This window comes from Catharus ustulatus, chromosome 2 (assembly GCF_009819885.2).
Source record: "Catharus ustulatus isolate bCatUst1 chromosome 2, bCatUst1.pri.v2, whole genome shotgun sequence".
NCBI lineage: Eukaryota > Metazoa > Chordata > Aves > Passeriformes > Turdidae > Catharus > Catharus ustulatus.
This window is the reverse complement of record NC_046222.1, coordinates 20,369,216-20,385,083: the sequence shown is the minus strand read 5'-3', so window position 1 is coordinate 20,385,083 and position 15,868 is coordinate 20,369,216. Positions and strand designations below refer to the sequence as shown.

At 35.7% G+C, this 15,868-nt stretch overlaps 1 protein-coding gene across 4 annotated transcripts in view; it reads right to left on the bottom strand.

Moving 5' to 3' along the window:
- LOC116992134 (ABI family member 3 binding protein) overlaps positions 1–15,868 on the bottom strand; it is a 141,056-nt gene that overhangs the window by 41,948 nt on the left and 83,240 nt on the right. For all 4 annotated transcript variants that reach the window (XM_033051398.2, XM_033051399.2, XM_033051401.2 and 1 more), the window contains 9 exons: positions 12,715–12,783; positions 10,049–10,096; positions 9,496–9,570; positions 7,888–7,935; positions 7,286–7,360; positions 4,069–4,143; positions 3,149–3,223; positions 1,822–1,896; positions 1,118–1,192 (listed from right to left, as the gene is read on the bottom strand). In XM_033051398.2, coding sequence (XP_032907289.1) covers positions 1,118–1,192; positions 1,822–1,896; positions 3,149–3,223; positions 4,069–4,143; positions 7,286–7,360; positions 7,888–7,935; positions 9,496–9,570; positions 10,049–10,096; positions 12,715–12,783 — 615 coding nt within the window. The remainder of the gene's footprint in view (positions 1–1,117; positions 1,193–1,821; positions 1,897–3,148; positions 3,224–4,068; positions 4,144–7,285; positions 7,361–7,887; positions 7,936–9,495; positions 9,571–10,048; positions 10,097–12,714; positions 12,784–15,868) is intronic.

The window sequence follows — 15,868 nt, the reverse complement described above, 5'->3', positions numbered from 1 at the left end:
CAAAATGATCTGCCTAAGCCTGTGCAGTTTTCATCCCCTTTGCCCTGAAGAACCTTTTTCAGCATGTGAATATTACTCAGGTAGCTCAGGTGTTTAAAAAAGGGCACATATTTCTGTTCACAGCTAGGTGAACAGATACTGAATGAAAAGTAACCTAAGTATCATTGCATACAGGGAATATCTATTGAAACAGAAATATACTTAAAAGCAGTTTTAATTTCCTCTTCCTCAAAAAGAAGAGAAACATAGTTTGAAGATTATAAAATGCCTATTAATATTTCATTCTCATAAAATGCATACTATTTCGTTCTCAGAAAATCACAGTCAAGGTCTGTCTCTGAAACTGGGGATAGAAAGCTGATTGAACAAAGAAGGATTGCTCAAGCAGCGCTCCTGCTCCCGGATACTGCTTGGATTCAGTGACCCTTCCTTGGTCCACATCTGACAATTAAGAAGGAAGAACTCAGATAAAATTTCATATAATTAAGCAAGTTTTCCCAACATGGATAACTAGAAGTAAGGAGAGAGGATGTTTTTAAGAAGTAGATTTAGATATAGATGGTCACATAGCTGGTCTGGAGACTTTATGCTGTTTTTGATATATTAGAATTTGTTTCTGTGATATTAAACCATGAGAAGTAAGGAAGAAGAAGAAGAAGAAGAGTATTTTAGAGTGAAATTGTCCACAATTCATGAAGTTCATGAATTCATGAACTCGGTTATAGTGTGGTGCTGATGCAAGGGTTATGATGGGCCAGTTTGCTTCAGAGTTGGACTCAACGATCCTTGCGGGTCCTTTCCAACTCAGAATATTCTACGATTCTGTGAAGAATCACTATCTGGTCTTTAAATAAAGTCCCCTTTTACTGGAAAATAGATAACATCTAGAGGAATTGCATCATGCTGACTGGAAAAGCTAGAAGATGAGGAAAGGAGCCTTTGAAAGTAAATGAACTCATGCATTATTACCCTTATCAAGACCAAAGAGCAAGTGAGTATCTACAAGTAGAGCAAAATTTCATCATTAGCTTTTAATAAAATGTAATGAGCTCTCTCTAAGATTATATTCTCAACAAAAAGTGGAAAATAAAATAACTATTTATAAAGTAACAGTTACCAAATGTTGCCTTTGTTCTTTCAGGAATATGAGGGATCATAGTAGTACCTCGTTCATCAAAGGTTGGAAGAATCTCTGTTGGAAAAAACGTCAACAAATGATCTGAATAATGAAATGAATCTCCCTTTCCCCCTTTTCTTAAAAAACCTCTCAGCACTATTCTGTATACAACAGGAAAGGGATGTTTTAAAACAGCAATAGGCATTTACCCTCAGAAATAAATGGTTAGGAAACAATAGTAACAAACCTTCAGTGAAATCACTGATCATATTACTTAGGTCAGTTGAATTTATCATGGGGAGTCACCTAAGCAAAATTTAATTGAAGGGAATCCTCACTCTAATCTGGGTGAAAATGTGTGTATGAAGAAAAAGCAATGCAACAGCGTTAGGAGGTTTCTCTCATAAGAGCTTCAAAAACATGGTGCAAACTATTGAAGTGTCTTGCTCAGATACAGCTGCAAACAACTTTTTATCCTTGATTAAAACATGTAGGTTGATACTATTTCTACTGGTAATATCTGCATAAGATATAAAAACTCCTGAACTGTTAAGTTTCCATCAGATTTAATCGCATCCCTGCAGAGGTTTCCTAACCTAGAATAAGAACCAGGTAGCAGCAGATGCACTGATGGCTATTCCCCCCAATGCCACCCCAAAAGCAATTGTTCAGTTATCCACTGCAGCTTCACAAAAATAATTTACCAGGCTTCCTGTATGGAGCATCCGGGATGGGAGTTGCTCTGGGTTTAAAAGGAATATGTTGTGGTTCTTTAAGAGCTGAAAGAAAAGATCTGTTTTAAGGGTTTATACTTTGACAAAACTAGGTTTAGTTGCACAGGCACTGCATGTCTCATGCTTAGGAAGAAAAACAATCCCTGCATGACAGCTCGAAAAACTGAGTGTCAGATACATACAAGAAATCAACAGAAAACAAAATCCTGAATGAAAGCATGGGTGGAAAATTCATGAGGTAAGCAAAATCTGGAGTCAAACAACAAAACCTGAAAGAACTCAGACAGCTACAGGGAATATGCATCCGTCTGTATTTCAGAACCCATAACTGCAATAACCATGGTGTGCTGGTTTCCTACAAGTGCCAAAGGAAAATTACAACGTGTATGACAGAGAAAGAAATTTTCTGTGAAGACAACAAACCAGCTAGAAGTATTTCAATACCTGCAACAGAGTAGAATATAGTTTAATTAGTAGAAAAGATAACAAATCAAAACCACAAACAGATTATGTGAAAAACAGACTAATGATATATAAGCATTGGGCCAAGGAGCAGTAAAAAAGAATAATGACCTGCTCAAGGTAAGAAATTTACCAGCTGCTGTCTTTTGTTGTTTAACTGTAAATGTACTAACTGCCAAAACTTCATAAAAACAAGAAGATATACAGAGTAAGTGGTGAGCATAACTTAGTGGTAAAAATACTCCCTTTACTTTGACTGGTTTGTTTTCAATTTGGAACACTTTTTTTAAAAAAAAAATTCCTGGTAAAACTAGTGAATATACACTCATTCAAAATAATGTTCAATAGATACTCTTAGAACTGTTAGAGGTTACAGAGGTTTGGCAGTTCATTAGTATGTAAATCGCTATAAAGTTTATTTTTAAGGGTGAAATTCCATTACCAGGTCACATAAACCTATGAGCAGTTTCAGTTAGAGATATTTAGAGTCATACATGACGGCCCTCAACTAGGTTCTTCTCTAAGCACCTTTTGACAGGCACAAAAGAGATGCAATTTCTTCTAACTGCTCATAATGTTTGTAAGTTGTCTACCCTGCTGTACAGATCATTCATCAGTGATAGTTGTCATGTGGCTGTAAAGCAGAATCAACTACTAAAACTCAAACATTAAAAATAGAAATCAGCTCTGTTTTCCTTTAAACAGCTATTTAATGATCATCAGAGAATGTATTTATATCATGAAGAAATGTTAATCAACAACTGGATTCACTGAGGAAGAACAACTCAAAAGAACCTCTGGATATTCAGGCACAACAAAACAGCAATGCTTGTACCAGGTTTTGTGTATGGTGCATCTGGACTTGGTGATGCCCTGGGCTTGGAGGGGACTCGCCGACTTTCTTTTGGACCTGTGGAAATGAGCAAAGTTTTGAATTTGTTATTGAGGATGATGACTCTTGGATCTGTGAAGACGTGCAGTTTTGAAGACATTGTTGAGGATGATGATTCAACATATGTCTTTTGATTTTTCTGATGAATCAGAAGATTCATTTTCTGTCAAGAAATTTTTTAGGAATTGTTTCTGTCATTTGAAAATAATCCTAAAGAGATCTCCTGTTAGTGCAGTCGACACAATGCCAGTGCAGAGACTAAAGACAAAGTGACTTTTATAGTGATGAACTCTCCACTCCTAACAGCAATAATAAACTGAGTTTTCTGCAGAGTAAACTGCTGTAGTTCTAACAATTCTTGGTTGTGCTTCTCAAGTGTTTAACATTCCAAAAACCTGCTGCTCATTTAAATCAACTCTACATTTAAAAAAAAAAAAAAAAAGACCCTCAGCAAAGTAGTCAAAGCAGAAGAAGCATGGAAATTTACATCCGATTTTCAAATGGACAGAGCTATTTCCAAAGTTTTGGGAACAGGAAAGTACTGTAATTTTACAATTTTAAAGAAGGAAATAAAAAATAAAACTATTTCTGTCACCCTCTAAGCAAATCAAGATGCAGATTTTCCTGTGTGCAAGGGCTCAAGATGAATGTTAACCCACACATCTCCATCATGTCATTAACATGTAAAAATATCCGGCTGATTATCTTCTTCCATCAGAGCTGTACAGCAAAGTTTGATTATGACAGCAAAGCACAACCTATTGAATAAGCATCTCTGTATTTTCAGAGAACTCACCAATTTTGAAAATTTTCAAAGTGACAAAACTTTCATGCACTACAGGGTAAAATATTGATGAGCTTACTTGCTCTAGTTGGTGGAACACGTGGACTGGGTGATGTTTTAGGTTTGGAAGGCCTGTGATAAGTATCTTTTGAAGCTGAAAAAAAGAAACTGGGTTAAGCATTATTAAAGTAATAAGTAGCTTCAAATATAAGTACACTGCTCTGTAATAGGTGTTGTCCTGGAATGATTCACGATATCAAATTCAAGTGACAAAAATGCCTTTATCAAATGCCTCAAGCAATTATATGACCCAGGATCAATGAAGTGATTGTGTTCTGATAGTGAAATTGAGGTTTGAGTGGAACAGAATTATATTTCAGTTCTCTGTGAAGGACTGCATTTCAATTTTCAAATTTTCATAAAACTGGAGGGGAAGGGAAGCAGAGAAAGAAAACTTTCAGGATGCAGCTCTGCCCACCCAAACCACATGACCACCTGCAATGGTGCTACCTCTACAGGATGAATAACAACACATTATTAGGATCTTGTTCTGATCTGACCTCCGCTTCATACCATTAAATCTTCATACCATTGTCTTAGGTGCATAACAACTTGAAAGGAGCAAGGATTCTCCTCAACTGTTTCATAGAAAATAAGGAGACCAAGAATTTTGACTGTAAAATTATTAAGGAACATACAAAGAAAGATGACAAATTTTCCAGGTCTGCTTTTAATGATTTTTGCTGAAGAAGAAAGACAATGTGACCATTCGAACAAGAAAGTATCATTACCTATTGTTGCCTTTGGTTTCCCAGTTCTAAACCTAATTGTTTTCAGAACTGCATTAGAGTAATAAAATAACAAACAAAAAGTTTTACCAAGAACAATCAAAATGTTATAATCACTGTCTCCAGAATAATCACACCATCTCTGCTAGGGCTGATGACTGATAGCCACTCCTCCCTGAAACTCAACATCGAGCATTATGTTCTTCAGAGTTTCCTCCAGTTCAAGTTAACAGCTCTAACACAGAACAGATCCCAAATGTAAGTCCAAAGTTTTTGTGAAAGCCACAAAGAGATTGTGGGTGGTTTTATTTACCTTCAACTTGTACACTTTCCTGACTTATTTCAAAGCTTTGTTTCAAGCAGTAGGTGCAGTCTTACTGGGGAGAAAAGGAACCTGACTTGTCTCTCTGCCCATCTCTTCACCAGCACCACCCAATACTCCATGTGCCTTGGATACCCATACTGGGTCTGGCTGGGATGGAGGTCATCTTCTTCACAGCAGCCCCTGTGGTACTCTGCTTTGGATTCATGAGCAATGAAGTGTTGATAAAATACCAGTGTTTTAGTTGTTGCTGAATATGGCTTGTTACAGCATCCAAGATTTTTTTGTTTTTCACTCTGCCCCCAGGCAAGAGGTCTGGGCTAGGGGTGGGCAGGATGCATGGGGAGAACACAGCCAGGGTAGCAGAACCACACTGGCCAAAGGGATATTCCACCTCACATAGACATGCTTAGCAACAAAACTTTCCAAACTACCCATTGCTCCTAGGCTGGCATTGGGCTGCCTGTGGGATGGGGTGTGCATTGCTTTTTACACTTGTTTTCCCTGCCTCTTTTTATCCGTCGTTATTAAACAGTCTTTATCTTGAACTATGATTTTTTTTCCTCCTTTTTTTTTTTCTTTTTATTTCCTTAATTCTGGTCTTCTTGATTCTCTCCCCCAGACCACAAGAGGTTAGTGTGTACTTAGCTTCTGGCCAGGGTTGACCCACTACGGGCCCTCACATCATGCAAGTGTGAGTTGTATTATTTACTTTCTCCTTCCTTAATCGTCCTAAGGTTGTATATGGGTATAGCAACCCATGTAGACACAATTATAGGAAGTATTACAGTAATTTCACAATTATAAGCTGTACTTGATTATAAGCCTCACTTCCAGGTGTCGGCAACTTTTAGTTCTTTATCCATATATAAGCCGCACCTGATTATAAGTCGCATGTCCAGGTGTCGGCAACTGTCTTGGGTTACAATAGAGAGTGTGATAAAAGGTATCTATTCTATCACCATCTGTTGAGGGTGGGGGCACTGATCCTTATCTCAACAGCAGATATTCTGCTAATGGCCCATCCATTGAAACCAGGCAGGGCATTGTTCTTTATCTTTTCACAACCCATCCTTCCTCCAGCGAGTCATTTTCTGCTAATGACCCATTGAGTCCCACTGTGTGACTGATAAAATTACTGCATCCCATTGGAAGTTGCTCCAGCCAGGGGGAAGAGCCCAACATTTCTTACCAAGATAAAACAGAGGTTTTGGGACACTAAGGGAGCCTCTTTCTCCACTGGACTCCAGAGGAAAACCGGATTTCTCCACATCACTGCTGGACCTCCGGAGGGAAACTGTACCTTGTACAGGAGCACTGCTTCAACTGAACCACATCTGTCACTGCAAGGGGGACTGCAACCACCATTTAATGGCACTGCTACCAACAGTTGTACTCTGACTTTGTCAGGGTTTGGAGTTTGTTTCTTTTTAGTACTGTATTTCTATTTTAATTTTCCCTAGTAAAGAACTGTTATTCCTAATTCCCACATCTTTGCCTGAAAGCTGCTTGATTTCAAAATTATAATAATTTGGAGGGAGGGGGTTTACATTCTCCATTTCAAAGAGAAGTTCCTGCCTTTCTCAGCAGACACCTGTCCTCCAAACTAAAACAGGAACTTTTTGTTCTTTGTCCATATATAAGCCGCACCTGATTATAAGCCGCACTTTGGGTTCGGACCAAAATTTTAGTCAAAATGGTGCGGCTTATAATAATGAAATTACTGTACACATTCTTAAATCTCTGAACATCACAAAGGCTCTGGAAAAGTGAACCAACAACTATGAATGAAAGCTTGTGCCTGGAAAAGAAGAAACAAGCACACAATTTGAGAAATACATTGCAGAATCCTTCTTCTTTGCAATGGCACCCTCGTTTCCACTTTCACTTTGCCAGAACACAAGTTCGCATGGAAAAGAGTTATTTTCGCTGAGAATTGTGCAGAAAATACCCATTGTGTGACTTACTTAAGTCACTTGCAGTGACTTACAATGAAATAAAAAACTGAAGATATTTTCAACTTAGCAGGGTGTTGTAAATTCTATATGTCACTGGATTTTATCACTCAAGGAATGTTCCAAAATTCTTGCCCAAGGAATACCTTTAAATCTGAAACTCCACTGATCACAGTAGAATCCATAAGACACATATGTCAGTATGAAATGGCAAAGAAACAATGAACTCACCAGGTTTTGTTCGTGGCACCTCTGGGCTTAGTGATGTTCTAGGTTTGGAAGGAACATGCTGTGGTTCTCTAGGAACTGGTGAAAAAAAAAAAAAAAAGAGCAACAAATACAGCAACTATTAGAATTTTTTGAGGACTGATACTGACAGAAAGCATAATATTAAAGAAGAACACATGCCTTTTGGACCCTTTGGAATCACAAAAACTTGAGTAATGGAGAAATATGAATGCTTGGTACATAACAAACCCCAGGGCTGATGGAAAACTTTTGTAACAGGACAATATAAAACAAGGGCAGTATAGTTGGACAGTGTAAAAGGTGAAGCAGCACATGATAGAGACGGAGTATAGAGGCAAGCAGTCAAAGGTAGGTTGTGGTGTTTCCATCCACTTTGCAGAACATGTTTGTGTGAGAAAAGAATCCAGAAAAAGATGATAATGAATTGTTAGTGAAAAATCACCAAACTCCCTCTTACAGAATGAACTTTAATAGTAAAAAATTTTGAGAACAGAGTGCAATAAAGAAGTGCTTGCGATGCTCAGTGAGAAAAAAGCTAAATGTGATGGTCCCCAGGTGATTTACCCTGTAGGTAAAACTGTTACCTATTGTTGGTTTTAGTAGATCAGGTCTAAGTGTTATAGGTTCCAGGACTGCATCAGAAACAAAACAGAAAATACGTTTTGAAAGTTGAAAATTTGCAATTAGCACTACTTTCTGAATCATATACTTTATATACTGTCTCATACAGAAACAGCTGTATTTAAAAACGTATCTGAGAAAGTAGTGTTATCTTCAACATAGTGTGAGCTTTGTCCTCCCACAGACTTCAATTAAATATCCAAATATTATCATTCTATTATTCAGAAAATGGCTTTTTAGGGACACAAATCTCTTCCCTTGGTGATGTGTTTCAAATGCACCCTATAAACACAATTGGAATCAGAGAGCACATTTTTTATTATTATTATTACTAAACACTACTATTAAAGAGCATTATATGGTGTATTGCACTGCACACTCATATAATTCAGCTGTAGATTGGAATGGATCTAAAATAAAACTGGGTAGTTTGGAGCCACAAGGATGCGAAATTGATGTGTCAATTCTTCTGCATGGATTACAATTAAAAAAGAAGAAATGTCTTTGGATCTTTTAAGACGTTACAAGGTAAGTGGATGATGCTGTAGAACACGTTCTATATATTACAGATTCTTGAAGAAACAGCAAGTTTTTGAGGTTTTTGTGGGTTTGTTTGTTTTAAACACAAACCAATACAAGCTCATAACATTTGCATGACAAAACCACAAACCATTTCTGAGAAGGCCAGATACCATAACAATGAAAAACAGCCACAAAGGTAAAAAACTGAGTGTATGAGAAGTTGCAACTTAAGGTAATTTGGAAACAATGTTTTATAATCGGATGCCATGGTTAAAAATTTTTGAGAAAACAAGGATTTTGACTGTTTGCTACATGACGAAATCACGTCTAACAGATAATATCAGATTTCAAAAATATTGGTCTATGTTTGCAATTTAAAGGTCCTCAATAAAGCGTTTATCTGTAAATTTTCCACATTTACCACAGGATAATATATGTTGATATTTGAGACCCTTGTAATTTTTTGTTGATACTACCAACTGGAGAGCATGGGACAGAAAGTGATTTCTTCTGCCTTCCACTGAATTCAACTGCTCTCACATTTAATGACATAAAAATCCAGTGTTTTGGAATACAATGTAAAGAATCATTAATGCCAATAAATATTTATAAGTAAATACTAAGTATGCATGTATAACTGGGCAATTTATTCCCTTATGCAGAAAATAATAATGACATGAAATTAATTAATTGTGGCTTAGAAGGGAAACAGATTTATTCTAACAGTGCAAAGCAATGTTGGAAAGAATTATACCTCCCAAGTAGCCTCAGTACACACTCAAATTCTTTGGTATCTGCTTTAGTTAGCAAGGTTAATCTGAGTGCAACAACACTACTCTCATCCTGTTGCCCTCAAGTAGCAGAGGTTTATTGTTTTGCTCAGTGAAAAAGTACCTAGCAAATGTCACTACTCGTGAAAACTGCAATTCAATCACTGAACAGAACAGAACCCTATTCTGTTTTAACTGGCTCTGATAACTAAACAGCTGCTCATAAATACATTTCAATCCAAAATCAACTGTAATAGAAACAATCACAAAGCATTTTACCATCTTTGGCTTGTGGGATGAGAGGTTTGGGTGAAGTTTTAGGTTTAGATGGAACACGTTGAGTTTCCTTTGGAGCTGGAAGAGAAAATGTGGGCAGTAAGTTGGTTAAATTGCACAGCAATTAGCATCTGATACCAGCTGAACACACAAGCACAGAAACCTCACACCTGCAACTGAGAAGAAGTAGGCAAGTCATGTAATACTCTCCATGGGTTTAAAACAATCTAAGCAAGAAAGTGGAATTTTAGTAATTTTTGAAGCACAGTTTTTGTTTGTGTTTTTCAAATAAAAACTGGAACAAGCGCAAACAAGCATAATTATGAGAAAGATGATTCAGAGCTACCAGAATAATTTCTTTTTTTTAATAAAGGAGACATTCCAGCTGTGAAGAGAGCAATACACTCAACTGTTTTGAATGCCAAGCACGATAATCACCTAGAAGGAAAATGAGGTTAAATGAAACAATCCTGAGGCATAAGGTGACTAACTTCAGTGATGCTTGCTGTGATGTAAATAAAGCAAACACAACAGCTTGCCAAGGAAATGCTATTACCTATGGGTGACCTTGGTGGTTCAGTTCTAAGTGTTACAGGTTCCAAGACTGCAACAGAAACAGTGTGACAAAGTGAGTAAGAAACACACTCCAAAAACTTGAAATTACTCTAGTGGTAAGCAGAAAGGCAGGAACTAACACAACACCACAGTAATATGGATCTTCAAGCTGACTTTTAAACAGTGGGCAATCAAAATTCTTAATGATACAGGTAAAATAAGAAATAAGTAATTGGACAAACTTGATGGCAATAGAAGCAAATATGTGTGAATAAAAGCAATGAATAGATGGCAAATAGAAGCAAAAATATGTAGAAACTCAAACATGTGGAAACTCAGAGACAGCAAGGGACTCTTGATATACAGAACGTCAGGAGTCCCCAAACTGAACTCTGTTACTTGAAAGTAGTGTGCTGAACATGACAAAATAGTTGAATTTTTCCTCTGAAGTGAGCAATTAAGCAGAGGACTAAAAGCCTGCTATTGGTAGAGCTGTATTTATTAGTTATCTGAAAAAAATTAGTTTGATAAACCTGTTCGTTTTTTTCTTATATCCACTTATTTACAATTTGGATCACAAAACCAATATATCATGCCCCTTTCCTAGTCACAAACGCTACCAAATGGACAAAAAATTTATGAGATGGCAGAATCTATAAAAATTTCTTGACAATAAAGAAAATATATTAAAATAATGGTAATACATAAATTCTTCCCTCTCAAGGCAGTAACAAGCAAAGTAGTGTAAAAAACACATTTATACATATCTAAAGAGAGAACCTGTTCTATAACCCACATTCATTTATCTCCCAAACTCTCTTATGCATCTACCCTTTTAAAAAATGGGCTTCACAGTAAATAACACTGTAAAACTTTGATTGCAATTGAGGGAGTTAATACTGAAGTATTTATTACATGTCTGTTAACATTCGCAGTTACAATATTCTGTAGTATTAATATTGCTTTTAATGAGAAAAAAACCCTAAAACAACCAGTATTAACTTCTACTGACAGTGGCCAGATACTCCATAAAAATCCCAAACTAGTCACGAATTTTTCAAGTGTTCTCACAACATATGCCTGGTTTGAAAAGACTTTGCCATCATTCAAGCTCATCAGTTACCTTTGCATATCAAATTCAAATTTTTTTCTACAAAACACTAATTTCTATTTTCAGCTTGCATTTGAAAATTCAGTCAGCTCTTACAAAGAGAAAAACAGCTTCCAAGAATAAAAATAAATTTATATTATTTTTTAGGTCTGCAAACTTTCTCCTGGAGCAGTATGGTTTCTTTTTGTACAAGTAATATCCCAAAAAATGAACAGTTCTTCCCCCCACCTAGAAGGAAAAAAAAAGTCGAAGTTTTTATTTTTTTTACTTTCTGCACTAATAGCAAGCCTCAGAACACGATTTCAAAAGATGTGCCTTTTTAGATTTAGTTTGAGGTGCTTTGATCTTAGCAGATCATTTGGGCTTCAAATGTGAGGAATACGTATTTTAGATACTGGGAAAACCAGCATTTAAGCTGAGAGTAGATGTCCCACAGAAAATCACATTCAGCAATGAAGAAATGAAGTCTAGGAAATGACCCTCTGTCCATATTGATGAATATCCACAGAAAATGAAATTGTACTATATGTATATACTATATACATGAAATATTGTTGGATATGAATAAAACAAGCAATGATTATCCCTTTGATGGATAATCCAAGAGTTGGATGTTCTTCTGCAGCAAAATTAACTTATCATAATTTAGTCAAAAGCCAAAGAAGAGACTTAACAAGCAATGCTAAGAAAAGGTTGTTACGTGACATTGACCTTTACAAATCAATATCATTAGAGGAATTTTGAGAATATTTAATGGTGTACAACTTGTTGCAGTTGAAAACTATGAGTTTAAGTGATTTGTTGCTAATTGACCAATTCTACTTCATCAAATCATTTAAGTAAGGCTTAAAGTTGTCCTTGTCCTTTAAAGTATCATATATGCGTCAGCTTCATCCAGGTTTTAAAGACCAAAGCTAGACTGCTGAAAACATCTTGAAGCCCTTCTCAGAATACAACCTGCACAGTAAATGCAAACACTGATTCAAATTTTCCTTTGAATTAAATATAGCATTTCAGGGCTCACTGCAAAGGAGAGACCTTTGTTCTTAGTCTGCATACAAAATTATATATATAAACACATCACTTAATATATGTTCCCAAACAGTGCTCATTAAAAATAATTTTTTAAAAATTGAACACAAGTTTGGATGTATTAATTGAAAAAAATGTAGTATTTTCCATACATTTGATAAATTATCAAGCACTATGCCACAAAACTCCTTCTGCAGGAATTGTTTAGCAGTCTGTAGTTTTAAATGCAATTTTTAGATTATATTATTTCTATATTCCACAAAATCTTTATGATTGCAATAATTCTTAATCTTTCTTCTTTTAATGCAGGCTAAAATTTTAAGTAAATACCTTTGAAGTGATATCCCATCTTTTAGAAGCCGTGCCCATGTTAGAAACATGGACAAACAATAAAGCACCAAGATGATACTTCCATTTGCTGGGTTTGGACCACACATGAATAAGGAAGGAGCCTCCAGGAAATGGTGTTTTCAACTGCACATGTTATCAGACCAATGAAAAGAAGGATGACTCATAATCATTACCCTCTGCAGTCTTTGGACGTTCATATGTGTAGGGACTCCTAGTAGTGACTGACACTGGAAGGGTTGCTGCTGGAATAAAGAGAATTTTCTTAAGAGATTTACAGGGGCATCTGTATCTATCTTTCAGCTGCTGGTATGGCTCAGCTTCTCTTGCTTCTCAACTATAATCCACCTCTTCAAAACTCTTCAAATGGAAACATTGAGTAAATGATAAATTTTCTGAAATTGCCCTGTGTGACATTTGCTGCTTTTGGAAGATGCTATGCTACAGGAATATACTGGGAGAGGAGCCCTCTAAAGCTTCACCTTCCTGTTTTACTGAATTTTATTTATCTCTTTATGGCTGTAGACCAGTGAAAATAAACAGTTCCAGAGAACTCAGTTTTCTTTGGTAAATCTTTCTATTGATTTTCCTGGGTTTCTCCCATAGTGATACAAAGGATAGATGTGAAAGGCTTCAGGTGTAAATAACTGCAAGGTCACAGAAAGCAAGGCTAAAGATCCCAGCAGATTATCTAGTGCCACTGCACATTAGATCATCAAGCCAACAGGCTCCCTATCTCTATCTAGAGTCCTTAATAGGGTTTGAAAAGAAAAAAACTCCAAACACCCTGAAAAATATAAAGAACTTTGAAGTCAATATTGGTAGAATTGTTTGATATTAGTATGACTTTACAAACAGAATCCACTTTCAATCCTAAACACATCTACAATCATTGAGTAATCTTCGTGCTTATCCTTCAAATTTTGCTATATTTTCTCTGTTTTGACTCTCAGCCTCTGTCCCTCCTTAAAGATTTTAATTAGGAAAGAAAAAATGATTAATAAATATTGTACAATGTTTTGAACTCAAAATATATTTTTGGACATACCAACAATTTGTCACATAATTCACAAGAATTTTAAGACTCACAAGTACACTTATTTTACCTTAAAATTTTTAAATACTATAAAATCTGAGACCTAAGACCTCCAAAACTCGGTCAGTTTAGATAGAAAATCACATTCTTAAATTAAAAGTCCCCACATGAAGGTTTATGAGGGTCTACCTAGGTGGGTGGTGTTTAAATTTAAAAGACTGAATTATTTCAGAATTATAAATTTTCCCTCTTTTTTCTGCTGGCATTTTTTTATAGCTTAGACAGCTTTTATATTTGATATTATTGCCACTATTCTAAGAAGGCAAAATATTCAAAAATGGCTTCAAGTTAGGTAATTTGTGCGTTCAAGTAAATGCCCAGAGAGGTTGTGGAGTCTCAATCCCTGGAGATATTTTTAAAAATTTCTGTAAAGAAAGTGTTGCAGTGCATTTGGGTGCACAATAGAAAACTCTTTATACTTTCCTTTTCTGAAAAATAGAGAATGTTTAGAAAAAGGCATTCATGCTAACAATAGTAAAAGGGAGGACAATGGCTGGGCATGATCACATCGGCAACAAAACCTTATTTTTTTCCTGCAGGCAACAGATTCACCCAAATATTATTACCAAAATACCAAGAAAGAGAATGAACTTTCACTAGCATGTACAGTTTGTTAGCTAGAAAATCTGAAGATAATTTAAATACTTGGGTTTTTTTTAAATGAAGCTTTTTTTCTCCACAGCTAAAAAAGGCAAATACTTTACCAGAAACAGCACAAAAATAATATTAATAATGAAAGGCAAAATTAATTGCTTGACCCAAAGGAAGTTATTAGTACTTCATTAATTAAATATGAATTTGGCATATATTGGTCATCATTTCAATTCACTGTTAGGGAAAGGTGACAACCACTATCATGACACAAGTTTCTAATTTAAGCTGAATTCCATGTGATGCTGGAACACAGACAGACTCCTTTTTTTTTTTCTTTTGCCACCTACCCAAAAGTCAGCTTATCCCCATGCACTGCATATTTTATGGCTCAAACAATATTTTCTGAAGAATATATTTTGTCACATCAGAACACATGCTAGTTTCACCACCTACTTAAAAGAGAATCATGACAAGCTTCATCAAGATTAAAATGTAGGTCTTAGGATTCGACCTGATTGATTTATGAGACCACCAATGGGAAAGAAAAAAACAGAGACATCTGCAAAAATATGGAACAATGCCACTTTCTTTGTAGGCATATAGAAACTTGCTATAGAGCTGCTCTGTAGAAACAGCAGGATAAAACCTTGATCTTGGCATTTCCAGGGTGTAAAAAATTATTATGCAACAGTTTCCAAATGAGTTGCTTTTTTTTCTCAGACGTTTCAAAAAACAACATGCAGGACTTAGATCTATATTCAGACATAGGCACCTACAGCAGAAACAAAAGTAATGATTCTTGCAATACAATACTGAATTTCCTACACTAAAAATTATGCGGGAGCTGTAAGCAGCATAAAAACCTAATTATGCACAGTATTCTGAGACAATTCCAAGTCATAAGTGTCATTTCTTTAACAAGCACCACAGGAAATAATTTAGTGTGAAGAGAGTTAATTTTATTTTATGAGCAGAAAATAATTTGCAGGGAATCTGGAAAGAATTTAATAAAATCTTGTGATCTATTCCAGTATTGAGTAATATATTCTTACAATAAACAATTATGCAATTTAAAGCCTTCTAATTTCATTATAAACCATGTAACACTAGAAATATTTTTACAACTGTATTTATTTATTCTTCAAGTCCAGAAAATGCCAGGTGTGTTTTATTCTCTGCCATATATCATAGACCAAATTTCACCTCAGTGTGAAGGTGCTGTTTCATTTGGGATCATAAAATATGTCTTTACTGAATTCCAGAACAAAATTCCACTCTTACTTTCACAGTTTCAGTTAAGTCTACATATGCACTAATGATCACTGAATCAATACAAATCCTATGGTTCTATGTAAGATGCTATATCCATCAGCAAAACAGTATAATTTGTGTTTTCTGGACCCTATACTGAAATAAGCTGGCAAACTTGTTATTTCAAAATGAAAAGTAGGAAAAATTTTTCTTTGATGTCAGGCTGCGTGAGTTGGTGACTGGGGATACAAAAGTGATAAGTTTTCTTGCTTTGCTTCTATTTTTTTTTTTGGTCCAATAGAGAGACATTATTCCTAAAAGAGGAATTCCTCACCTTTCTGATGATTAAGTGCCGAACTTCACATTCACACTGCAGAAATTCAAGCTAA